At 32.6% G+C, this 27,901-nt stretch overlaps 1 protein-coding gene across 1 annotated transcript in view; it reads left to right on the plus strand.

Annotated features, from left to right (window-relative positions):
- Positions 1 to 27,901, plus strand: part of LOC105223629 (lysosome membrane protein 2) — an 88,119-nt gene that overhangs the window by 22,181 nt on the left and 38,037 nt on the right. Inside the window, exon 2 of the mRNA XM_049457539.1 lies at positions 20,002 to 20,272. Within this exon, the coding sequence (XP_049313496.1) occupies positions 20,011 to 20,272 (262 nt within the window). The 5' untranslated portion in view covers positions 20,002 to 20,010. The remainder of the gene's footprint in view (positions 1 to 20,001; positions 20,273 to 27,901) is intronic.

Genomic DNA, 27,901 nt, shown 5'->3' on the forward strand with positions numbered 1-27,901 from the left:
TTTTTTTTGCTCACTGCATATTGCCGCAACACGAAAAGGCTAGCAATACAACAACCAACGCAGACAGCAACTTGCAATTATTTATTGAAACATACGCTGGTATTTACCGAAAAACCCTACGATCACTCACGCACACACACAAGCACTCATGTGTGCACTTTACATTTGTTGCTGCTGTTGTTGCTGCCGATCGCGCTAAGTATTTGCCTCTTTGCCGTTTGTTTGTTTGTCTGCCTCTACAATGTAGACTGCTATTTCATTGTTTACTCCATTTTTGTTAGGTTTTTGTTGTTGTTGTATAGAAAAAGCTAACAACAAAGACGGGGGCCAAAAAAGAAACAAGTGCTGTGCAACGTGCAACAACGGCGCGAACGTTAGTGATCATAATGAGTGGCAAACTAGTTGGCTGTTGGGATTTCCAGCGCACGATCTTTCACAGGTGTGGTGAGGGTAAGCTGGGAGTGTTCCTGCAAACATATGAGTATACTGAACAACCAAATCTGTAGTATAAATTCTTTTCAAGAGGTGGGGAAATTTAAAGTTTAGTAAGAGCACTTTTTCAAAGTTATTTGCTTGTAGAAAAATTTTAATCTTGTATAATTTCAGCAACAACTTCGGACAGTTGTCTTCAATTCGATAAATATTGAATAGAACAAACGATTGATATAAGCTCTAGTCGTTCCGGTATAATCAAATCGAGATATAAGCAAACAGTTATACCAGCTTAATGAGCTATCTTCTTTCTATTTTATATTTTACTAGAGGACCCGTCCACGCTTCACTGTGGCTGATACATAGATAATACTACTACCATCTACATGATTTCTATTAGTTGTATTATAACTATTAGTTAGTGAAATAAAGCATTTTTGTGAAGCAACTTATGTTAGTTTAAAAAAAATGGATCATAAAGCATTTCGTGTGTTAATAAAGCGTTTGGTTTTTTGGGGAAAATACTGTTGAATTTGGGTTGAGGGAAATCCACCGTTGAAAAGATATTTGCTTACCTGGAAACAGGCGAAACGAGCAAAGTAGGTGCCTCGCAAGTTCATTATCCAACAAAAACAGCGAATAACTGATTCTGAGAAGTGTTTCAGTGCTCTCTAATCGGAATAAAGCCGAAATTTTTCATCAGTGATAGAAAGATAGCTCCATCATTTCCCACTGGAGTCCAATCGACAGTCATTATATTGGACTGCACGTGATGAACCTGATGAACCGGTTCTCAGGCGTGGAAAAACGAAAAAGGCGGCGGGAAAGGTTATGACATCAGTCTTTTGGGATGCACGTGGTATAATACATACTCAACGACTGATTACTGAGCCAGTTATAATCTATATCAATGAGTATTTGGTTGCAGTTCTTTTTTTCTATTCCAAATATTTAGCAATTGTGTTATTTTTGAGAAGACACTGTTTAAAATTGTATGCACAGGAAACAAACATTTTAAAGAAATGCTTATGATTTTAAATATAATTTTTGTATTTATGAGTTGTATTAAACTCTCACATAAAGAGATAAAAGGCATCATATGTCCTTACCCTGGTTCTAAGCTACCTCTCCACCTATTTTCAGCCAAATCGGTTCCGCCGTTCTTGAGTTATAAATGGTGTAACTAACAACAACTTTCTTTTATATATATAGATTATACTGAAGAGTTTTGTTGTTGCTTGCACATATAAATATTTTGACAGGAAACAGAAATTGATGAATCGAAGGTAGCTTATATTGTACTTACTGTAAGGAAAAAAGTTGAAATTTATGATTTACCTTCATAAGGACTCCTGCAAGGGAAATCCATCGTATATAACTTGAGGGTTATCAATAATATCTCCTTATTTTGTCCAACATGGGATAGGATAATCAAAAATTAAAAAAAAAATTCTACAACAAAATAATATTTTAACAAGCGGATATCTAAAGATTTTAATTTTATTAAGATGAATAAAATACAGTGGCTATGTATAATATTTAGAGCAAAAAAATGTTATTAATATTAAAAAGTAAATACTGAGATATATCTACATTGGAGTCGGTTTTTTACAGCGCGCCAAAAAAATGGAAAAATCTCGTTTGCGGGAAGCTTTCAATGAATGTGTTCTGAATAACTTTGCCTAAAAGATAAGGGTTAAGGGGTTTGAGGGATCGTAAGAATGTGTTCACCAGTTTTTGAGATTTTCGAATAAAATTGTATACGTTGGCGGTGGGATCCGATCAGACAACTGTATCACATATGTATATCCCATACAACGGACTATTCAGATTTTTAAAATTTGCCTTAAAAGTCTTTAGCTCGAAACCCATAATCTCTTAACAAAAGTTGTTCACTCTGATCCCAGAACATTTTCCGCATACCCGATTTTATAGTAAAAAATCTAGCCCGAAAAATAGACTTAAGAACGTAACCGTATTTTTATGCGGCCAATAACTGTCAATTCGAATACTGAAAATAGTCAAAATAATTTGTGGAATATTTTTTTTTTGCTGCAACAACAAAATAGTTGAAGACATCTCCGCGCTGTACCTTAATCAATTAATTGTAAAAGATACAGATTTTTAACATTTGAGTATATTACAATTAGGTTGGTTGACATTTATAACCGAATTTGCATTACATCATCAAAAGTTTCGAAAAGGATATATATTGATATATTGGGTCTATATCTAACTTTGGGCAGTTTTGTCTTATTAAATTTAAACGGTTATTTAAGAAAAACATGTCCAATAGCATTATTAAAAGTATTGGCTATCTGAAGCCATAATATTTTCCCAAAACTCTGGCCATTTATGTATAACAAATCATAATAACTGCGGCTTGACAACCAAGAATGAATGACTCGTATTCCAGTGAGGTCATTCTTTGTTGAGCGGAAGGAATGGTTATTAAAAGTAATAAGATCTGGGTTCTAAGGTGGGTGAGGGAAAACTTTGCAGCCACTGTTTTCTAATTAGTTTCAAACTGCTCTTTACAACATGAGGCTGAGCGTTGTCAAGAAGGAAAATTATTACCTCGTACCTATTCCCAAACTTTGAACTTTTTGAACAACCGCTAGTTCTAATGGTGTAGTTATTGTTGGTAGCAATTCTTATTAATGGTTTCACACAGTTTCATTATATCTCACGTTCTGCTAATTCCACCAAATACAAAGCATAACATTACTCACCCTAGATATTCGGCTTTGCCGTTATTTTCGCTCGTTGTCCAGATTTCACATTAGAACCCTAAACGCTCTCGCGCTAAATCCATTTTTTATCATGTGTTTAAAAATAGATTTTCTGCAAAACTTCTTTTCTTCAAACCATCTGGTTGACTTCGAAAGACTTTGCAAGCGCTTCTTGGGCTTGTCAAAAATCTTAATCGTAATTTTTGCTATTTCTAATCTTCTAACCGCCCAGGGCGGTTTTGTATTCCAAGTCAAAATCACTACTTTTTAAATCGTACAAGCCACTTTGAGCCCATTCATTCAGCCAGATGGTGAACATAAACTTCCACCAAAATACAACGACTTTGAGCTCAGGTGTTCCTAACATTAAAATAATGAAGACGAACTTCCTTTCTCGAACACAAAGTTTGACATATTTTAGTGAAAAATAAATATTTTTGTGTATACTTCAAAGGAATGACATCTACTAAGAGCAAAAAATAGTAATACTTTGTTCATAATTTTAAAATGCATAATTTATTGATCAAAATCTATATTTACATCTCAAAGTAAAACCCCTTGACTCAAAACGGTTTCCTTCTAGCAGTCGTTTGAGTTTTCTGAATAGCCAGAAGTCACATGAAGCTAAATCAAAAATCGGTGCATTATTAAAAGGTGCAAAAACCAAGAGTTGTCGTCCCATAACTCCTGCCACTTTTTACTTTACTATTCGCGCAAATGACACATAATACTCAAATAGTATTCCTTGTTGACAGTTTGGCCGGTCGGAAATAATTTGGAGTGCACCACAATTCGATAATCGAAGAAAACTGTCAACATAACTTGTTTTTTACCTGATTTGACGTGGTTCTTTCGATTTCGGCTCACCTTTGCCACGATATTCGACCGATTGATCATCTGCTTCCGAGACGTAAGCATAGACTAGAGACTCAGCGCCTGTAATATCAGGTTTCACGACATTCTGGTAATCGGAAAGCATTGTATCACAGTCCTTAATGCGACGGTGTCTTTCGCAAAAATTTAGTAATTTTGGAACGAATCATAGCTTCACTTTTAATAGGCTCAAATGGTTTTTAAAAAGGGTTTTCACTGATTTGCTAATATTTCAACGATGCCAGTAAGATTGCTGACTGTTAATTGTAGATTCTCAAGCAACAATTCCTTTATTTTATTGACGTGTGGATCATTGGCTTATGTTGGTGGCCTTTCTGTACCTGGTTCGTCATCAACGCGTTCACGATCCTCTTTGAATAATCAAAACCCCTTGCTCGCGACAAAAAATGAAATCAGCAAACTTGTTAAGTTAAAAGAGAACTCTATATTCTAGTTTCTAAAAATACTCAATTTAGATCTTTTAAAGTAATTAAAGAAACTAAACTATACAATAGATGTCTCTAGGGTCAAGCACTGGTCGATTAAATCGGTTTATATCTATCTTGGACATTTGTGTCAACATTAACTCAACAAAATATTTGTAGAGATCTGTTTGCATCCCTAACTTGTTCTCAACTAAAAATGTCACTTTTTGAGCCGAGTTCTCGACATTTGCGACTGAGGAGCCGTCCACGCTTAATGAGGCTGACACATACATAGATAATACTATTACTCTACTACTACCATCTATATGATTTCTATTGGGTATTAAAAAAAATATAGAATTTTTGTAAAGCAAAAAAAAATGGATCATAAAGCATTTCGTGTCTTAATTAAGCATTGATTTTTGAGGGAATAAAGGAAAACACTTTTGGACCGTTTTTACACAATAAAGCCTTAAATTTACAAAAAAACGGCGGAAGCAAAGTTGTAGTTGTATAATTTTAAAAAATAATTTATTTAAAAAAAATTATATTTATGACTATACTGTACTATACTTTAGCACTTTTTAACTCTGTCTTTAGTCAGATCTATAAATTCAAGTAGGCAACAATATTTCTTAGAAACATTAAACTTACTCTCTATAACTGCATGCGCATTAGAATAATATTGAAAAATTTTAAAGCCTTTGGCAATTTTCCCTCAACTGTAATAATTTATTGTATTCTCCCGCTCACTCCGCCACAAATAACACTCAGCACTCATTGTGCTATCAGCAGTTTAACTAAATTAATTCTGTCAGACAGCTGAAAGTGCTGCCGGTAAAATTCAGCCGTGTGCTGACCGTCTGTCAAAAGCAGCCAACTGCCACAAGTCCGCCACTCAGCACATGCACCGTTTGCCACAGCAAAAAATGTGCTATTTTATTGTTGTTGTTGTTTGGGAAAACCTGATCCAATGACTTGAGCGCCACACAACAGTTTACTTAGATTCGCGTATAATTTGTGTGGCCATTTATGTGTCTCTGTGCCTCGACTACGTGTGTGTGTTCGTTAGTGTGCGCCTGCTACTTTGAAGCGCAGCGTAACCGGTGTCGGTGTCGTGAACGAAATCGAAAGTGTTACAAATGCTCATTATCACCGCGAAACTTCATTACGACGATTGACCATAAACAGCTGACTGGTTGCCAAGTTGCCCGACTGCCTCAGTGCGCGTTGATCGTTGGCTGGGCGGCGAGGCGGTGTGGCAACATGTGGCTGGCTGCACTGTAGATGCCATGGCTGGACGTTGTTGCATGCACTATCGTTTGCACTGTGGCATTTTCATTCAGTATTTTTAGTGAAATGATTACAACAATCACGGTGCGATCACTTATTATGGCACCAATTGCGAAAAACGCCGACACACACGAGCAACGCAAACGCAAACGCAGCCGCAGACGAAGAAAGTGTAGACGATGTGGCGATGTTGCGATGTTGCAATACCGGCAAAAATTGGCACAGCTGATGGCTGGCTGGCTGATGGCGTGTTTGTCAATTCACGAGCCATTAGTAGTTATTCGAAAATTAACGGTTTCTTAATCACGATTCATGCATTGATGGCGGGCGATAGTCGAGCGAGCGAGTTTCGTTCTTAAGTCTTTGGTTTGCCCGTTGAAAGAAATCGACACACTCAAATTTCGTTAAGTAACTGTGTAGAGTTTTTGTTGTAAATACAACAACCTTACAACAACAACAAATGACAACAAGTGCTCGGCATTTAGTTGGACAGCGTTTATCAATTGGTGAAGGTGTGGTGCAGATATACAGGTACACCCATCGACACCTAATAAATTTGCAAGCCTCTGAGCATGTGTGTGTGTGTTTCTGTGTCTATTGGCTGGGCGTGCAAGCATATCGCGCGGCATAAACCAAATACAAGTATATGCAGATTTTTGCTTTTTTTACATATTTAAAATAACTGGCTGCAAATCGTACGCACTAACTCAACAACAACAACAACGCAATGCTGTTGAAGCAGTCATAGTCACAGCTTGTTATATTGGCTTGGTATCGCCTCTGCAGTCTCGCCAATCTTAAATTTCGCAGATTCAATATTTTTAGCTCGCATTTTTCTTCTTCTTCTTACTTACATATTACATAATGGGCAAAGAAAAGGCGGGAAAGAGTGAAATAAGTGAGTTCGCAAAGATGTTGACCCAATAAAGAGGACTTTAGCAATCGGCAGAAAATGTTGGCAAATTTCGCAAAGACACAGATTTTTATCTGGCTGTAAAATAGTGAATTAATAGTTGTCTGCCAAGGAGTAAAACGGTTTTAGACGTTTAGTTTTTGAAAGCTTGCATAAATACTATGAAAATATAATAATAGAAAAATATTTATGAAAAAGAGAGAGAAGAGAAGAAACTAAAATTGCATCCGTTAAATTTTAAAGATAACTTATGTAGAACAAGATGCTTTTCACTCCAACGACTCCACCAATAAAAACTAAAAAGGAGTCTAAGTCAACAAATAATTCAAAAAAAAGTTCCTTGTAAAAATTTAAATGTACAACAGTTTTCCTTTATTGTAAAGATAATCTCTGGAACTCGAATGTAATCTAGATGAATTACTTCTCATCCACTATTTCAGAGGATTAACACATGTACTGGCTATAAAGTCATTGGCATAACTGACTCAGTAATCTCTAGAATATCTTGCGCAGAGTCTATATGATATTTGGATGGGCTTTGAAAGACATATATGTACATATATCTATCAGCATCTCAGTTGCGATACAACCTTTATGAAGGAAAGGTAAATTAGGTGATTTCGGGGTCATCTATGGGTAGATTCAGAAAATGGACTATTTCAACCATATCCAATCGTAGCGAAAGAGCTGATAAATGAGTCAGCATTATTTTCTGCCGCTCCAAAAACAACAGCTGTTGAATAAGTGGGTTTTAACTACATAAAGGTGGCTTAACACATAGATTTATGGGTCGAATATATCAGTGTCTTGCCTAAATTTTAAGAAGGTTTGCGTGCTGCAATCTCCCCCTAATAATTACTCTAACATGGCAAGATAAGCCGTACTCGTTTTCTGTTATGGGATATTCTTTAACTTCATGGACGTCGTTCACCAGGAGTGGGTCCATGAAGGTGTCAAAGGCTCTAATGTGAATGACAATTAGACAATTGGTTGATTTTTGATCAACGTATTGCTAAAAAGTCGAATCGAATTCTGGGGTGGTTTTCGTGAAATAATCTTTGTAGAAACCACTTTAAAAAAAAATTCACTATGAAACTTCACTGGGAAAGGCATTCCGGAATTGTCGGGAGTACAGTATTCTGAGGTCTGTAGTTTCCTTAACTATAACTTTCGTGTGATTTTAGTATGGTTAAGTGGTTACATGGGCTTACTCGGGTAAAAACTAGTTTTTTAGCAGTTTTTTTCTCATTTAAAAGTTAAATATTTTATTACATTTTTTTATTTTTACAAACATACACTAATTACAAAGAAATTCTAAAAATTTTGGAAAATAATATTTTACTTCGGAAAAAAGATGAGCCCGCGTTGGCAGAATTACTCCAGACATGGAGTCTTTACCTTGTTTCGCTCGGTTTGGTTGACATAACTTTAGTAGTTGGGAAGATATGTATGTACGAGTATTTGAAACATTTTGGAAGACCAATTCTCATACTTCTTGCATTATTATGAGAAACCCTTATAGGTTTGAAGAAAAAGTGCTGTAAAAATTATTTTTGAAATAAATAATTTTTTTTCCTCAGAAAAAAATTATTTCTTAATTTTCACGCCAGCTCTCAAAGTCTCTACACTGTTAAATTATAAAACTTTAGCTTAACTTCAAATGAAATACCCAGAAAAAGACACATCTATTCAACTTAACTCAATAATTACATATTTATATGGTATAACTGCATGAACATAAAATTAATATTTGGGTCAACTGAGTCAAAACTCTTGGCAGATAATAATTAAAATTAATAACTCAAAGCCATAAAGCACTTTACAACTTAAGTAGATAAATATATACAAATGTACATACGTGGTATATACAATGATATATATTTTGGCAGCATTAGAAACTTCAATACACTTCAACTTTATGAATTTCACACATTATTCATATTCATTACTTTAAAGCAGCAACTAAAGCTCGCAGCGCTTATATGACATTTACTTGATGTAATTATACTGTCTGAAAATACACATGTGTTTCAGTATATATGCATAAATACAATGTAGATATCCTTCAACTGTTGTAGAGTATGCACTTCCTTGGCTCACAGGCAATTAATAGAGCAAAGTAACCAATGCTATTGCTTTTTATATGCATGTATGTACATATGTCAGTATCAGCATATGAGTGTGAGTGCAATTAAAAGCAACCTTAATTAATTGTTAGCGAATTATTAAAAACGCATTTAATTGTGCTGCTTCTCAGTTAGTTGCAGCAGTATAAATAGAGCTTAACCTAAATATGTAAATGTAATTAAATTATGCATACATGCATACATTTCATACATATGATTAAACGACGAACCAACAGACTCGCTTAAACCGCCGAGCAAATGTCAAAAATGAGCTAAATAGCTAAGGTTTTCCAAATTTAATAGTGCGAATGAACTTGCCAGCAAGGTTTCATATTTCCAGCTGAACTGAAGTGCCATTTTAGTTTGTTTTCCGTAAATTTTTAACTCACAATATTCAAATGACAGCAGTTGATATGATTTGTCCAGTTTAAATTGAGCTTTATTGCTACTTTTTTTAGAAAATCTAAAGTGCTTGTCACTATTTGTGCGAACTGTGACTCAATTACTATTTGTGTGTTTATTTCGCACAATATTCGCAGGCTAAAGTACAGCAGTTTTTTCACAAAAACTTCATACGACTTTTCTTATGTTTTTGTTGCTTATTTTTGTTGTTTTTTTGTTTGCTCTACAATGACATTTTTCATAACGAACGTCGGTTTTAGGATGCCAGATGTACTATCTGAGCTCGCTTACACACATCAGCACACTTCTATGAGTATACATACCATATAATACAGTATACCTTACAATACATATGCGATTTGCCGGCGAATAGCACACGCAGCTCGCTTATGCGGCAGTGTTTTTGTGCAACAACGCGGCGAAATCATTTTAAATGAGAATTTCGCACTACAACAAACATAAATACAAACTAAAGCGTTACTCCGACTGGCACAATTAATTGTACGCAGTCGCATTTTATGTCAACAGGTGTACAAATCGCTCATACATACATTATCTTATATACACTATCTGATCAACGCAAGTATTATATTGTGTATATGAATATGTATGCGCAAACTGCCAGGCGGAAATATTTTTGTGCTAGTTAACTCAGCTGTTGAGTTGACACTTGACATATATCGTTGTCATTGTATGCTGGATTACGAAAATGTTCTCATACATAGCTAAGAGAAGCATGATACATTACTTGCATATAAAGTTCATTGCTTAAGTCTTTTGTTTAAAGGAGATTTAAATTAATGTTTGTTGAAAGAAATTTTTAAAACCATACAAAAATGTCATTATATTATATTAAAACTTTAAACTTAAAACTTAAAATTTAAAACTTAAAACTTAAAACTTAAAACTTAAAACTTAAAACTTAAAACTTAAAACTTAAAACTTAAAACTTAAAACTTAAAACTTAAAACTTAAAACTTAAAACTTAAAACTTAAAACTTAAAACTTAAAACTTAAAACTTAAAACTTAAAACTTAAAACATAAAACTTAAAACATAAAACGTAAAAATTAAAAATTAAAACGTAAAAATTAAAACTTAAAACTTCGAAGGTAAAACTTAAAACTTAAAACTTAAAACTTAAAACTTAAAACTTAAAACTTAAAACTTAAAACTTAAAACTTAAAACTTAAAACTTAAAACTTAAAACTTAAAACTTAAAACTTAAAACTTAAAACTTAAAACTTAAAACTTAAAACTTAAAACTTAAAACTTAAAACTTAAAACTTAAAACTTAAAACTTAAAACTTAAAACTTAAAACATAAAACTTAAAACATAAAACGTAAAAATTAAAAATTAAAACGTAAAAATTAAAACTTAAAACTTCGAAGGTAAAACTTAAAACTCAAAACTTAAAACTTAAAACTTAAAACTTAAAACTTAAAACTTAAAACTTAAAACTTAAAACTTAAAACTTAAAACTTAAAACTTAAAACTTAAAACTTAAAACTTAAAACTTAAAACTTAAAACTTAAAACTTAAAACTTAAAACTTAACACTTAACACTTAAAACTTCGAACTTAAAACTTAAAACTTAAAACCTAAAATTTAAAACTTAAAACCTAAAATTCAACGCTTAAAAGTTAAAACTTTAAATTTAATTCTTAAAACTTAAGACTTAAAATTTTAAATTTAAAACAAAAAAAAAATAAAATAATATTAAAAACTAATAAAAAAAATAAAAATTAATAAAATAAATGATGTTTAAAATTAAAACATAAAATTAATTTTTTATAAAACTTTATATTTAAACAAAAATTACTTTAAAGTCATATAAATATTAATTTTATAATTAAACTAAAAATTTAATTAAATTAAGAAAAATTAAATTAAAATTAAAAAAATTAAAATTTAATTAAAAATTATTTTTAGTAACTTTCATTTTACGTGAATATAAAAAAAATAAAATTATATCAAAAATTAACATTAAATTAAATGAAAACTAAAGTATCAAATTATATATAAAATGAAAATATAAATTTAATTGCATAAAATTAATTTTGTATTCAACTTAAAACATTAACTAAAATTACTTTAAGGTCAATAACACAATAACTTTTATTAAAACTTAATTATATTAGCAAAAGTAAGTTAATTAAAGTAGAGAAGTAGAAAAAAGTTTAAAATTCAATTGAAATGAAAATAAAAATTGAAATAAAATAAAAAAATTAGGCTAATTATAAAATAAAAATTTAATTTCTATTAATTATAATTCCAAATTTTATATTTTAAATATTGAATTTATTATTTATTTTTATTTTGAGATTTTAGCAACTGAACTCCGTCTAGCATCGCAAAGGACTAAAACATAGACCAGTTTTATAGCTTATTGGCATACCAGATTAACATATACGTAACCTAACCTATTGTCTTATTCAGTGTATAATATTTATTTATTATGCTTATGTACTCATAATTTCCACAACTTCACATTTGACGTTGTATCACGTTTGTTCTCCGTATATTAACTACATAATCATCAATTGCGCGCAGATGTGCCCTCATGCACCTATTTACCCACAATATACTATACATATATGTACTTTCGTCTTCAAGCCATCATTGCATTTTGACTTTCAAATTTTTATACTGGGAGCATTGCAGTTGTTAACAGATTTTGAGCACATAAGCCTATATAAATATGAAAACTAATGCCTGTAAAGTCTTTGACATGTTTAATTTTCTAAACAAATAAATAAAATAGATTTGCACACATTAACACCTTAGCAATGTGACACTTTTATAACCGACTGTATATGTTTACAAATTAATCGCCTCATAAATTTGCGAATTCGAAGGAAAGCGGCTGACGTCAGAAAAATAAACAACAAAATAGTGTATAGATGAGTCTGAGGTACACTCATATTGCATATATGTGTGTAGGAATGTATGGACATGTATGTGTACCTAGTACATTGAACTAAGCAATTGTTTTGAAATCGCTTAAAGTTAATTAGACGGTCAGTGGTAAACAATTGTCGAAATTGAACCTTAGTATAAAGGAAATATATACTTAGATCATCCGCAAATGAATAATGTACTGAATGTACTATATATGTACATAGGGTCATTTGAATTTTAAAGTAGAATCAGGTGTATTTGATCGATATACATTTTGACAAGTACACGGAAATTGTAAACAAAAAATATTTAATTATTCAATACTTATTTTGTCGCCTTCAAAATAATCCACAGTCAGATGTAATACCCCTATGCCAACGATTTTTTCAATTCTCGAAAAACTTTTTTAAGCACTTTTTGGGATGGCCTTCAGCTCCTTCAACGAATTTTGTTTTATCTCTTCGAACGGCTGAAAGCAGATTCTACGGGGCGGCACTTTCAGTTTGGGTAACAAGAAAAAATCCCACGGAGCCAAATCTGATGAATATGGTAGTTTATCGATGGTATTAATAACGTTTTTGGCTTTACATTCGGTTACAATGGTGGATCGACGCGATGGTATATTATTATACTTGTTTACAGTACATTTTTTGCCGAAGAAATTTTAGCTGTTGCTGACTACATATAATATGCTATTTCCAAAAATATAATTTAAATATTTTTATCAGCTCTAGTTTCAGCTATGTAGGTATTACACAGAAAAAAACATGTACTTATTAAAAAAATTTTATTAAGAAAAATAATTAATCATTAAGTTCTAAAAAACTTCGTTTTAAAGCTCTTCCCCGATGCGTAGACTTTGGAAAATGACGTATTAGAGGCTAACAATAGTCAGACAACATATTTTTATCTCAGAAACCCTGATAGCGCTCTTCTATGACGCATAAGTCTTGATGCATAAGCTCTCCCTGCTCTTCGCTCATATCTCCTAAATTTTCCCGAAAGCTCTCTAGGTGACTATGGAAGAAGTGGAGTTTTATACTCATGTTGCATCCCATATTTTTTAATTGTAGCAGAAGGTCTTCTACAAGTTCAATATAATTTTCGGATTTTTTATTTCCGAGAAAATTCTGCATCACAGATACGAATGCTGTCCAAGCCTTTAGTTCTGATTCAGTCATAGAATTTCTAAATTAAGTATCTTTCGTAAGTTGTCTAAATTGGGGGCCATCAAAAATTCCGGCTTTAATCTTTTCCATAGTGAGCTGCGGAAATTTTTGGCAAATGTAAGAAAAGCAGTTCCCATCTTTATCTAGTGATTTTACAAACTGTTTCATGATTCCCAGTTTTATATGTAATCTTGGAAGGATAATTTTATTACGAGCTACTAATGAATTATGGACTATAATGTGCTTTCCAGGCTCCATTTTTTCTATCAAGGGCCAGTTTTTTCTCACCTAATGCTCTTGTTTAGCTCTACTGTCTCAAAGACATATAAAACAGGGACACTTGGTATAACTACTTTGTTGACCGAGAAGAATGTTGACCATTTTTAAATCGACACAAATTTGCCACTCATGGTCATTGTATTTTATTTTGTTCAAGACTAGCGAAATGTTACAATATTTCTCCTTTAACTTTGTGCTGTGGGCAATAGGTACCCCAGCGTATTTATTTCCATTATGTAATAGAATACATTTAAGGATACGTTTTGAGCTGTCAATGAATAAACGCCAGTCGTTTGGTTCGTATCGCTTCAAGCCCATTTTTATCAACAAGTTTTTGATATCTGAACAAAAGGTAATGCCGTTTTCTTCGGAAAAATAACGCCGTAATTCTGCATTTCTTTCACGATAAAAACTTATTTTAGTATCCGAGGATAACAAGTTTTTTTCTTTTAGTCTTGATGCTAACAATTCTGAAGCTTGTTTAGAAAGATTTAAATCTCTTACAAGATCATTCAACTCATTTTGGGAAAAGCGTTTTGGCTCATTAAACATACCTTCAAAATCAGCATCATTTTGTGATGAGCTTGGTCCTTCAATGTCTTGTTCTAATGGTTCAGCTTTTTAGGCTCTGAAAAGTTAGGTGAACGTTGCACTGCACGTTGAACACAACTAGTACTTGTGTACTGCCATTTAGCTCGATTTTTAGTGTTTAAACCGTTTATGTTCACACTACAAAAATAACAGTCTACGAGATGATTTCGTGGTTCTCGCCAAATAGTCGGCGTTCCAAATTTAAAGACACTTCTCTTACCACTTTCCCATAATCTTCAATATTCCGCACAAGATTTACAAACACAATTGGGAGCCCAAGAATTCTTATTTTTATCCAAGAGCACCCCAAAATACTCAAAATAGGTATAGGTAATAAGTGAACAATATCAATCGCAGAATTCGCGGCAACAGACAAAAAGTTCAATACTGTAAACTAGTGTTATCATCGTGCAAAATCCATGAATTGTTCTTCCACAATTCCGGCCGTCTTCGATGGATGTTCTCACCCAAATGCGTCAATATGGCCAAGTAGAACCCTCTATTGATTGTCCGTCATTCCGAAACATATTCATGATGCACCAAGTCACGAATATCGAAAAAACTTATGAGCATCGCCAAGATTTTTCCCCCTCCATTCCGATGATTGTTGACTTGTTTGTATGTCAAACTCATAAACCCATGTCTCATCGTTTCATACTCAAAATATCAACCAAAATCATTCGAGCGAATCATTTGGTCATCAATAAATTAAAAATATACACATATCTACTTGCAGTAAATATATTGGATTATCACTTGTATCACTATCTAAATTCTATTCAATGGCTACAAATATTGCTGACCTCATTCCTTGAGGTAATAAAAATTAATTTTTAACAACACCTCGTTTCAATAATAATGTCCAATTAGTGAATAAACCTTTTACGCAAAGATAATTTTTCTCTCATATTTCTAGGCATTACTTTCTAATTGAATTTTTTACATAGGCATCTATTTTGACGTCATTAGTTTCCGCAATATTTTTTTCGCCAAGTGATAAAGCAAATAATTGAAGACCATATAGTTCATAAAGAAAAAATATTAATTTGTGTCACGTGTACATTTACAAGTGTATTAGCAGTTTTGCGATTTATTGCCGTAAATCGCTGAGTCAATGCGACAAAATTTTATGGTGTTAAAAATGACAAGAGCTGTGTAATGTACACTAGCTAACACAAAAATAGGAACGTATGTGTGAGAAATAACGGGTGATTTTTTTGAGGTTAGGATTTTCATGCATTAGTATTTGACAGATCACGTGGGATTTCAGACATGGTGTCAAAGAGAAAGATGCTCAGTATGCTTTGACATTTCATCATGAATAGACTTACTAACGAGCAACGCTTGCAAATCATTGAATTTTATTACCAAAATCAGTGTTCGGTTCGAAATGTGTTTATCGACAAATTTTGTTCAGCGATGAGGCTCATTTCTGGTTGAATGGCTACGTAAATAAGCAAAATTGCCGCATTTGGGGTGAAGAGCAACCAGAAGCCGTTCAAGAACTGCCCATGCATCCCGAAAAATGCACTGTTTGGTGTGGTTTGTACGCTGGTGGAATCATTGGACCGTATTTTTTCAAAGATGCTGTTGGACGCAACGTTACGGTGAATGGCGATCGCTATCGTTCGATGCTAACAAACTTTTTGTTGCCAAAATGGAAGAACTGAACTTGGTTGACATGTGGTTTCAAGAAGATGGCGCTACATGCCACACAGCTCGCGATTCTATGGCCATTTTGAGGGAAAACTTCGGACAACAATTCATCTCAAGAAATGGACCCGTAAGTTGGCCACCAAGATCATGCGATTTAACGCCTTTAGACTATTTTTTGTGGGGCTACGTCAAGTCTAAAGTCTACAGAAATAAGCCAGCAACTATTCCAGCTTTGGAAGACAACATTTCCGAAGAAATTCGGGCTATTCCGGCCGAAATGCTCGAAAAAGTTGCCCAAAATTGGACTTTCCGAATGGACCACCTAAGACGCAGCCGCGGTCAACATTTAAATGAAATTATCTTCAAAAAGTAAATGTCATGAACCAATCTAACGTTTCAAATAAAGAACCGATGAGATTTTGCAAATTTTATGCGTTTTTTTTTTTAAAAAAGTTATCAAGCTCTTAAAAAATCACCCTATACATGAAAAATATTTGAATAAATAAGGAATTAAATCATTTCTTGTTTTGATGAAGGAAAGAAAATAAATTTAAATAAATAAAATAAAACATATTTTTTATTGTAAAAAAATATTAGAAAAAAAAATAAAATTAAAAAATAAAATAAAATATATAAAATATTTTTTCATTAAATTATTTTTTATTATTATTTTATTTTTTATTAATCATATGAATTCTCTTTTCTTCCAATAAAAATATTAAGATAAAGAACAGGATATTGTTTACCCTGTATATGTATTTCTTTCTCTATATTTCTCTGAAAATTAGAGTAAGCTAAGTTCGGTTGGAATGGAACCAATCCTTTTGAAATCATTGGAACCTAAAACGTATGAAATGTTCAGAGATATACCTTGACTGAATGTGCCTAGTTTCTTGCTCGTTAACAGAAACGTGAAGTCAGACGAACCCTTTGAAATGAATATAAACATTATACAATTTGTTAGTGAGGTGTGAGTAAATTTTCTTAAATTGTAGTACTTAACTAAATATTCTTACGTAAATATTAATATATGCTTATGCCCTCCCTCAACGAACGCAAACGCTTTTAAGCGTTTTATTACATTTTTATATAACACAGTGACAGTGCAAATTCAAAATAACATAAAAACCTCCAATGAACTTTGACTGTTGGCGCTTTGTTTTACTATAGTACTAAACGAGCCCTTCTGACCGAAACTAAATTTGATAGACTTATGGCAAACTTGAAGTATATGGTGCTGAACTTGAACCGGAAATGTAAAACAAATTGTAAACAATTCAAATGGAAAAATTTTGTCTAATTGAAAAAAAGATACGAAAATATTAAACCAGTCTTTTTTTATTGGCGTAGACAACCCTCACGCGGTTATAGCCGAGTTTAAAATTAGTCTCTCATCCGAGGCAGTTTTCTTTTTTTCATTGTGGGAGTTTTTTTACATGGCGGGTTCCAAACTCAGCGCACAGCCCTGGGAAAGGATGTTTCACCTTTTCATTTAAGCTCGCCTTCAAACGGATACTTTTTGGCTACCCAGAAAATACTTGGTCTAAGACCGGAAATCGTAATCTGCTTAAGCCACATGTAAAATAATTATTTCTGGTCACTCTCAAGTGAATGGCGTTCAGAGAACTTTCCTCACTTGAGTGAACTTCTACACATGACTCCATCCTCCTACAACTAGTGTTTGATTTTAATAAAAAATAACAAAAAACGTTAAACGTTACTGCACCGAAGCTATAATACACAATACAATACAACGAAAAGTTTCCGCAAGAGAACTTGATTTTGATCGGTCTGTTTGTATGGTAGCTACGTGCTATATTAGTCTGATCCAAACTATATATTCGAAGATTGTAGTACTGTCTTTAAAAATAATCCAAACCAAATTTCGTTAAAATACAAGTATCTCGTGAAATAAAAAAATTCTACATAAGGACAGCAATTTGACGGCTTAATTTGTATATCAGCCATATGATATAATGATTCGAACCGAAAAATTTCTTCGAAGATTACACCATTGCCTTTGAAAATAATTCTTGCCAAACAGCATGAAATTATCTGGTGAAGTAAAAAAACTTAGAGGATTGAAATTCCGCACTCCGGCTTTTGATGCTTTCCCCAACTAAAAAAAAAATAAAATAAAAATACTTTAATTTGTCACATGTCGGACTATAATATAGGGGGTGTCGTATTTTAGCCTATGGAATTGAATTTCTGAATTGCTATCCAACTTAAGCAGCTGCACTCTCATGAAATCAACACCTTCTCTAGTAAATACATTTATAGCCCGTCATTGGTAAAATATTTCAATTCTTAATAATGATCAGCAAATTCCTTTGTCACTGCATTCCCATACAAATCTCCAGTTATTATTTGTTTATTTGCATATAACCACATAAAATTAATTACAATTGTCAAAAGTATTTAAATATGTTATTAATATCTGAGACCACTTTGAAAATATTTCTAATGAAATCGTGACCAGTTCATAGTTTATGGAGCAACTCGCGCTACTCATGCAGTATGCTGTGCTTATGGAGTGAAATATGTAAATATGGTTATAGAAGATTAGAAAACAGGCAAATTATAAAATAAGCATGATCTTAATTTCATTAAGATATAAGCTGGAAAAAGTATATACATAGTTATTCACTCATTTAATAAGATAATCGAAAATTAAAAAATATATATGATAATTTGAAAAGAAAAGATTATTCAGTATGAAATGCTAAATGTAAATGAAAAAAAAACTAGACTTAATCTAATAAGCTTGAAATAGCCACAAGTTAATTCATAAAGCCTTTGGAACGTTTTGTAGGAAAATTGGCTGAAAAAAGCATTTATGATCCATACATATATCATGTTAATTATAAATAAATCTATACAATTTTGACAGTCATATTTTCTCAATGCTGTCGAGCACATTTTAATATGAATTATATATTACCTCCAATTGAAGAATTTCTTAAAGAGGTGTTTTTTTTTTTCAATTCAATCTAACCATAAGCGATCCGATGGCCGTTATCCGAATACCATTTGGTGTTTATAAGTAATTAAAACGATAACCTCGATACTTGTTGTAGAATAGCTTCATTTTGATCTGCTTTGGTTTATTTTCGCCACAAACACTAAATGTCAAATTTGCTGAGGTTTTTAATAAGTCCATGTTGCTTATAGTAAAAAATCTTCAGCAATTTAAATATATTTATTTAATAATAAATACTTGTATATCACCTTCTTCAGCAAAATTTACAACAACTGCTTGAGTTTTGAGGCGATTTTTGCACTCTTCGATAAAGCCTCTTTACTTTTCTACTAACACCCGCTGCCTAGTAGTAAAATCACAGTTACATAGCCTTCTTCTGAACGGTATGTTATTTCCAATCCATTCTTTATTCATTCCTAATCATCTACAGGTTTTATCATAAACTTATTAGTCATTTGTATGTACAATATATCAAATCGGCACTTTCATATTATACCTTAAAACAATTACTACAAGTATCTCTTTATACTAAATTAAAGAAATATTTCTCCTCTAAGAGAAATTTTATGAGTTTTCCACTATACCTTCTAAGATCTCAAAAAAAATTCTCTTCGGTTGGTATGCTCAGTTTTGATTCCGAGAAAGACGGGATTAACTATAAACTCCAGGAGTTGGTTTAACTGAGCAATTTAAAGAATTATAACCCAAAAACTATTTCAAATGTCGATTAGAAGTTCATAGTAATAGGTTATCCGGGTAGATTTTTTCAATAGCCTTTTTTGATAAATCTCGCGAGAAAAAATATGTGTTCTTTAGTATGATAACAAACATTCCCCATTAAATTTGACGTTTATGTGTACTTTCTTTAAAAAAAGTAGGTAAAGAATGCTTCTGTGAGAAATGGCTCTATCTCAAATGCTTTTTACAATCTTGGCTTAATAAATCACATTGGACAAGGGTCAATAATATTTGAAAAAAATAAGTAGTAGTAGGATAAAGCCGTTTCGAAAATTTTTCGCAAAACTTTTTTTTGTGAAAAATTTAAGCAATCGAGTTTTAGGTTATTTACTTACTGTTTAAACAAAAACAAAAAAACAAATGAACTAATTATAAAAAACCTATATCCAAAATTTTTGGTTTACTAATTAAATCAATAATTCTCTTAACTCTTATTAATCAAATGCAAAAGCCACAAACTTATTAGAATTATTTTTTCAAAATTTCAGCACTAAAACATGGGGTTACAAAAACACTACCTCAGATACGGACGCAGTGCGCGGGATCACATATTGGGTTTGGCGGGCGGAGGGCGACGCAATACCATTGTGAAAACCACCGGCGATAATGGACACAACGGCCACAATAGCGGCCATGGTACACATCATCGATCCGATGGTGGGGGTGGTGGCGGCGGGGAACACGGTGGTATGCCAAATTTAACCAGCCGCCCCACCCCGCTGTCCATGCTAATATCACAAGGAGCTAAAATCAATAACCGTAAGTAAAAGCCACTTAATTAAATAAATAAAACCCAAATTAATTTAATATCAACTACGTGCGATAAGCAAAACAGAAAAAATCATAATAATAATAAATAAATTAAATACAAACAGCAACAGTAAAGAAGCCACACATTGCATATTTTAGCTTGGAAGGCAAAATCTTCTCAAGGAAACCGAGTTAATTTTCCGGTTTGCAAAAGATTTTCGGTTGCCGATATTGCACAGTGGAAATTATACACATACATACATATATACGATATTTATATACATAATTATTTGTTTGGCATGTGTGCGTTTGTACATATGTAATTATGCATATTTCACACTATAGAAAATGGCAATTGGCTTTAAAGTCAATATCACTTCAATTAAACAACAACCACTAACAATGACAACAACAAATCAAAAACTTGTGAAAATTTACCACAATCACACATACTAACATACACATATATGTATATGTATGTGTTATTCTTAAAACCAAAACAGCACTTGGTGCGCGGCTCGGCTCGACTCTGCTCGGCGCCGTCAGTGGCAATGATACTTGCTGCGCGTAGCCCGCGATCTTTGCGATCTTTGCGCAATCCAACATTCTAAAAACAAAACTCGGCGGTTACATGAACGGCACACTTCCGAAGCGTAGGCCATCAAGTGCGCAAACATTGCTAGCCGCCGCCACCGCCAAGCATACAAGCGGCTAATGTGAGTAGCTGAAGTAGCAGCTAGAAGCGGTAGCCAAAAATTGCCAAAGATCGAGTCTTGGCAATTTGCAGCTTGTTGCATTTATTTTCATTCTCAATTCTCATTTTTTTGCTTTTTCAGTTTATTTCATTTTATTTATTTCGCTTTTGTTGCTCTGCGCTTTATTGCTGGCGCACATTGGCAATTTCGGCAATTGCAACAGTTGCTGCAGCACAAGTTCATTTCAACATTTTATACGCGGTCATTTGGTCTCGGCGTGCGGCGCGCTCGGCAAACTCCATTGCAGTCTTATATAATTGGCGTTTAAGTCTAAAAATTCACGTATGGAAAAAAGTTTAAATACAAAAATTACAAAAATAAAACATAAATTGCCACCAACCACAAATCCGCCGTGCTACTGCCGTTGCTGATGCCCATACTTGCTGTTTGCCTAGACTCGTGCATGAAAACTTGTATTAGAAGTCTGCCGCCGCGAGTTGCTATAAACGTGATCGTCCACGTTGCGGCGATGCTGCGATTGGCGGAGCCAAAAACTTGTTGCCAAAAATCTTATAAAAGTGTCATGACATGCTATATAATACAAGTAATGTGTAATTTGTAATTGCTTGCTGGCGTTTCGCGCTTATGTAAGCTGGTGAGTGGAAATCTGAATCTGAGCCGTGCAAGTCATGGAGAGTATTTGAAAAATGCAAATATTTGTTTTATAATTTTTTTTTTAATAGAATTTAATAAAATAATTTTTTTGTTGCCGCATTAACAGTATAAACATTGCCGATGTCTCTTGTAATGAATGTCTTTACTCAAACTAATCTAATCTCACTTTATCAAACTTATAGCTTAAACTCCATTGGTTTATTCTCCTGTTATTATGTTCATCCATTGTTGCTGAATATAATTCGAGATTTAGAAAATTCTTTTCTAAAATTCATTAACATCTCTCAATTTGATAGATCTTTCAAATAAAAAACTAGCACTTCCTTTTCTTCTTCTTTATTGGCATAGAGTTATAGCCGAGTTTACAACAGGACGCCAGTATTTTGTTCTTGGCGCCAATTGGAGACTTCAAGCGAAGCCAGGTCTTTCTTCACCTAGTCTTTCCAACGAAGTGGAGGTCTTCCTCTTTCTCTGCTTCGCCCGGCGTGTACCGCGTCGAATACTTTCAGAGTTGGAGTGTTTTCATCCTTTCGGATGACATGACCTAGCTGGCTAATTCTCTTAATTGGCTGAACTACTTGTATGTCAATTTCGTCAAGCTCATCGTTTTATCGACTGCGGTATTCGCTGTTGCCTATGCGAAAAGGACCATAAATCTTTCGCAGAACCTTTCTCTCTAAAGCTCGTAACGTCGACTCATCAGCTGTTGTCGTCGTCCATACCTCTGCACTATATAGCAGGACGGGAATAATGAGTGACTTGTAGAGTTTGGTTTTTGTTCGTCGAGAGAGGACTTTACATCTCAATTGACTACTCAGTCTGAAGTAGCAGCTGTTGGTAAGAGTTATTCTGCGTTGGATTTTGAGGCAGACGTTGTTGTTGGTGTCACTACTGGTTCCTATTATCTATGACTTCGCAGTTATGACTATCAACAGTGACATGAGGGCGTAGTCGCGAGTGCGATGACTGTTTATTTGATAACAGAAGATATTTCGTATTGCCCTCCTTCACTGCCAGACCCAGTTTCTTCGCTTTTTTATCTAGTCTAGAGAAAGCAAAAACTAACGACGCGGCTGATGATATCAATATTATACGCCAGCAGCTGTACATTCTTATTCCTTTAGTCATCTCTGCAGCTCGAATTATTTTATCCAGTAATAGATTGAAGAAATCGCATGATAGGAAGTCGGCTTGCCTGAAACCTCGTTTGGTATCGAACAGCCCGGCGAGGTCCTTCCCGACCCTTTTGCTTTTGGTGTTGCTCAACGTCAGTTTACACAGCCGTATTGGTTTTGCGGAGATACCAAATTCAGACATCGCGGCATAAAGACAGCTCCTTTTCTTGCTGTCAAAAGCAGCTTTAAAAACGACGAAGAGGTGGTGCGTGTCGATTCTCTTTTCAGGGGTATTTTCCAAGATTTGGCGCATGTTGAATATCTGGTCAGTTGTTGATTTTCCAGGTCTAAAGCGCCACACTGTTAAGGTTCAATCAGTTTGTTGATGGTGGGCTTTACTCTTTCACACACTACGCTCGATAGAACCTTATATGCGATGTTGAGGAGGCTTATTCCACGGTGGTTGGCACAGATTTTAGGGTCTCCCTTTTGTGGATTAGGCAGAGCACTTCATACCAATCGTTGGCATACTTTCGTCCGACCATATTTTACAAAGAAGGTGAGGTATGCTTCTTATCAGTTCTTTGAAGCCATGATCAGCCAGCAGTGCATCGGCTCCCGCCGCTTTGTTGTTCTTCAGGCAGGTAATTGCTATTCGAACTTCTTCATGCTCGGGTCTCCTGGTGTTATGTTTCCACTGTCACACAGCAGACTGGAAAAGTGTTCCCTACATAATTTTTGTATGCTCTAGGCATCAGTCACTAGATCACCTCTGTGGGTTCTACAAAAGTATGCTCCGGTTTTGAAACTTTTTGTTAGTCTTTGTTATATTGCGTAGATTTAATATGAGATTTTGGACACCTAATTGTTTATAGTTTCTTTTTTTCGCAAAGTGACTGGCGTGCTGTTGTTAATTCGACTCTAACCGCGTAAGCGGTTTCCACGCCAGTAAAGAAGAAGAAATTTTTTTTATAGTTTTTATCCAAAATTTGTCAATAATTTCCAAATATATTAAACTTGAATTAGCATTCATGTTGAATGGGTCTTCAGACTCCTTGATTTATTGCTGACATTTACGCTCATAATAACAAAATTTTTCCCTAACGTTTTTAACATTTTGTGAAAATGCCCGCCTTTGAAAAAATCACAGCAATATAATGAATACAAATAATAAAAATAAAAATTCAGATTCCTATCAAGCAATAAAATATTTCAGTAGCGAATGTCTAAATCTAAAAAATATTTTTCTCATGGCTTTTGCCTTGAATAATTTTGGTTATAGAATGAGCAAATAGCTTCAATATTAACATTTCTGTACCGTTATTTGAATTGATTCCTTTAATTTCAGCAAACTATTTCTTAATTGCCAACGCCAAAAACGGCATTTCTCACATCGACTATTGTTTCCATCTACATTAGGTTATACGCATGGTGTCATAAAGAGCATATGTAAACTGCGAAATTTATTTTATTTTATTTTATTTTATTTTACTTTATTTTATTTTACTTTATTTTATTTTATTTTATTTTATTTTATTTTATTTTATTTTATTTTATTTTATTTTATTTTATTTTATTTTATTTTATTTTATTTTATTTTATTTTATTTTATTTTATTTTATTTTATTTTATTTTATTTTATTTTATTTTATTTTATTTTATTTTATTTTATTTTATTTTATTTTATTTTATTTTATTTTATTTTATTTTATTTTGTTTTATTTTATTTTATTTTTTTATTTAATTTAATTTAATTTTTCTCTATTGCTCTTTTTCTGTCAAATTTAATTCCTCAATCAACAGTAATTTCATGATATCTCACTTAAGTCATAATACATCACAATATCAGCACCCAATCAACACCCTACCCTCCCACCTCAAATCACAAAAAAATTTGTCTTATTCAAACTTACAATCCAGCCACACACATGCAAGCACCCATAACAATTTTTTGACCAGAATAAATTAAATAACCAATCAAGGTTTAATCGAAAACACTAAAACTTGTAATTACATGCTCGTAAACAAGGCAATGAAAATGCGAGCAAATAAATCCAAAATCTTAAGACTAGTAGGAGCTGTCGCTGTGACTTAGCATAGTTGAACAGCCGCAGTGGTGCGCTTATGCAGATGCAGATTATGTAGCGAGCAAGCGAGCTTAAAATATTGCCATGAACGTTGAAGGCGTCGAGGTCTTCCAAAATCAAACACACATACGCGAGCAATTTTATAATGCGATTTGTAAAAATGTAAACAAAGTGGCAAGGCAGGAGGCATTGCATATGCTTTGCGCGTTCATATGTGAGGCAAGAAGGGTTCAGCATGTTAGCACACACATGACTGATTTATAAATAAACTTGTATCCAAAATCCGCAAACGCCATTGATCGCTTTATTACTTTGTATAGATTGTGTATGGCGTAGATAAACATAACTCTTTGTATTTAAGCGATAGAACATATGTATATGTATATATGTGCATTCATGCAGTTGACCGTCGCATTGGCTGATCGCAACGACGTTTTGCTATTTAATTCTGTCAGCATAAAAGAGTTGCACTTGACAAGACCTCGTTAGTACCTGCCTGCCTATGATTACCTTAATTGCAGCTTATTAAGATTATTTGAATGCAATTTTTCAACTCGTTTGAATACAGGGGGGTTCTAAACGAACTGTATTTGTTTGGAATTTGAGAGAGAGCATATGGGAGTAATTTTAAAAAGCAAAAAAAACTAGTTTTTTTGTTTAACGGAATGTTATGGAAAGGAAAAAAGCTAACATACCATAGGCACAATAAATTAAAAAAAATTTTGGAAAATTATTATTTTATTTTGTTTTCTTTTATTTAAATTGTCTAAATATTATTTTACGTTATTTTATTTTATTTCATTTCATTTCATTTCACTGTACTTAATTTTTGGATTTATTTAATATAAATTATTTTATTTTATTTTTATTATTTCTTTTATTTATTTTGGATTTTTTTATTTCAATTTTGTTACTTGATTTTGTTTTATCTTTATTTTTTCGATGTTTATTTTAATTTTTTTCAAAATATTTTGTTTTTTTAAATAAAATTTAATTTAATTTTATCTAATTTTGTTTTATTTTATTTTATTTTATTTTATTTTGTTTTATTTTATTTTATTTCATTTTATTTTATTTTATTTTATTTTATTTTATTTTATTTTATTTTATTTTATTTTATTTTATTTTATTTTATTTTATTTTATTTTATTTTATTTTATTTTATTTTATTTTATTTTATTTTATTTTATTTTATTTTATTTTATTTTATTTTATTTAATTTTATTTTATTTTAATTTTTTATTTTGCCTTATTTAATTAAACATTTAAATTTGTTTTGTTCTATATCTTATTTCACTACATTTTATTGTATTTTTTTATCCTCCTCCAGAAGAAAAAAAAATATTCCTTCTATTTTTATTATACATTTTATCTTCATTTCTCCTTTTTAATTTTTTATCAAGCTTAAACTTTTTATCAACACCTAAATAATATCTTGTCAATGAATACATTGAAGATATATATAACGTATACGCCGTGTAGCTCTGCTAAGGATTATACTCCCTTAAGCACACTGATTGGTTGTTATTGTAATTCATTTAACGTTAATTGAATAAACACAATGACAGTTGTCGTTATTATAGTTTATGAAATCAAATAGATCCAATAAAATTATTTTTCATATTGCACCTAAGGTCATTTAAGTGAAAAACAATCGCGCTAATCGGTTAGAATTATCGCCTATAAAAAGCGGTTTTGCATAATTATATTAATTGCAAAGCACCTTTTCTTGTTTGAGAAATGCCAATTAAACGATGAGGAAGTATTTATTAATTATGTCTAATAAATTTTGCAATATTTTCTACTTTAGTACGCGTATTTACCTAAGGTCCTTTATTAAATAGCACTTAATAGCAATTGAAAGACATTAAGAAGAGTTTATTATAGTAAATTACAGTAAACACTAACTATTTACAAAGAATCAATAAATACTTTATGAGTAATATTTTATTTAATATTCAAATTTAGAGGTTAATGTCTAATCTCTTAAATAAATACTATATACTATATATAGACTAATGGATCCAGCCACGCGTTGCTCTGGTATACATTTTATACCATTATTCATATAATAAACTATTCATTCAGTGAAAATTTGATTTAAGACTGTTTTTTCAATTCTGGTTACCGGCCTTTCTGTCCAGTTAATAGAGTTGTTCGCTTAAGAAAGCGTCCATATTATAGAGATTTAACTATATTTTTTATATTTATGAATTGTTTATACTATCCTATCTTCTAAGTTGGTTCTAACTAGACACAGTGTGCTAAATTTTACTAAAATCGGTTCAGGAGTTTAGGAGTCCATCGCGGACAAACAACGTGACACGTAATTTTTATATATAAAGATTTAGTTATATCTAACAGGGAAACTATTACTGGTTGAAATTGAAAATAATAGTAATTTTTTTATTATTTGTATATTCTACCAATGAACTCTGAGGATAATTTTTCAAAGATTTTTTCTTTGCTACAAAAGTTTTTCTCTTTTGTCACAAGAAGATATTTTGCATCCAATATCTACCATTTGTGCAAAAGTCGCCATCACAAATCATCTTTCGCGAGCTGTTCTTAAATAAAATTGAATAACAGCTAGTTTCGCTGCAAAATCGGAATTCGAAGACCACAGTTTCTAAGCCCCACGAATATACTTGTAATTATCATTTTTTAAAAACTCTGCGAATTTAGTTTTTTAAATATTTCCAGTTGTTTTTTTTAACGGAAAAATCTTGGATTGATATGGTTTTGTGATGCCATAGTGTAGAGGTAGATGTATAAATGTACCAGACACTCGATCACTGTTGTTTTCGAAAACGAAATGTGAGGGATCCCCGACGGTCCTTTTATGGTTGATGTACTTGTGTGTGTGTGTCAATGTGTAGTACTCTCATGAGTAGTGTACGTTATAATGTGGATTGTATGTGGTGATGTGGTGAGTGTGGTGAAGATTGCGTATCAGTGTTGTAAGTCTGAGTCGATGTAGTGAGCTAGTGTGGTGTGTATGTTGAGGTCGAGGGATCATGCTCATTTCTCCAAAGCTAAACGATTTTTTCTAAGAGATTCTTTTAG

This window comes from Bactrocera dorsalis, chromosome 5 (assembly GCF_023373825.1).
Source record: "Bactrocera dorsalis isolate Fly_Bdor chromosome 5, ASM2337382v1, whole genome shotgun sequence".
NCBI classification, from domain to species: Eukaryota; Metazoa; Arthropoda; class Insecta; order Diptera; family Tephritidae; genus Bactrocera; species Bactrocera dorsalis.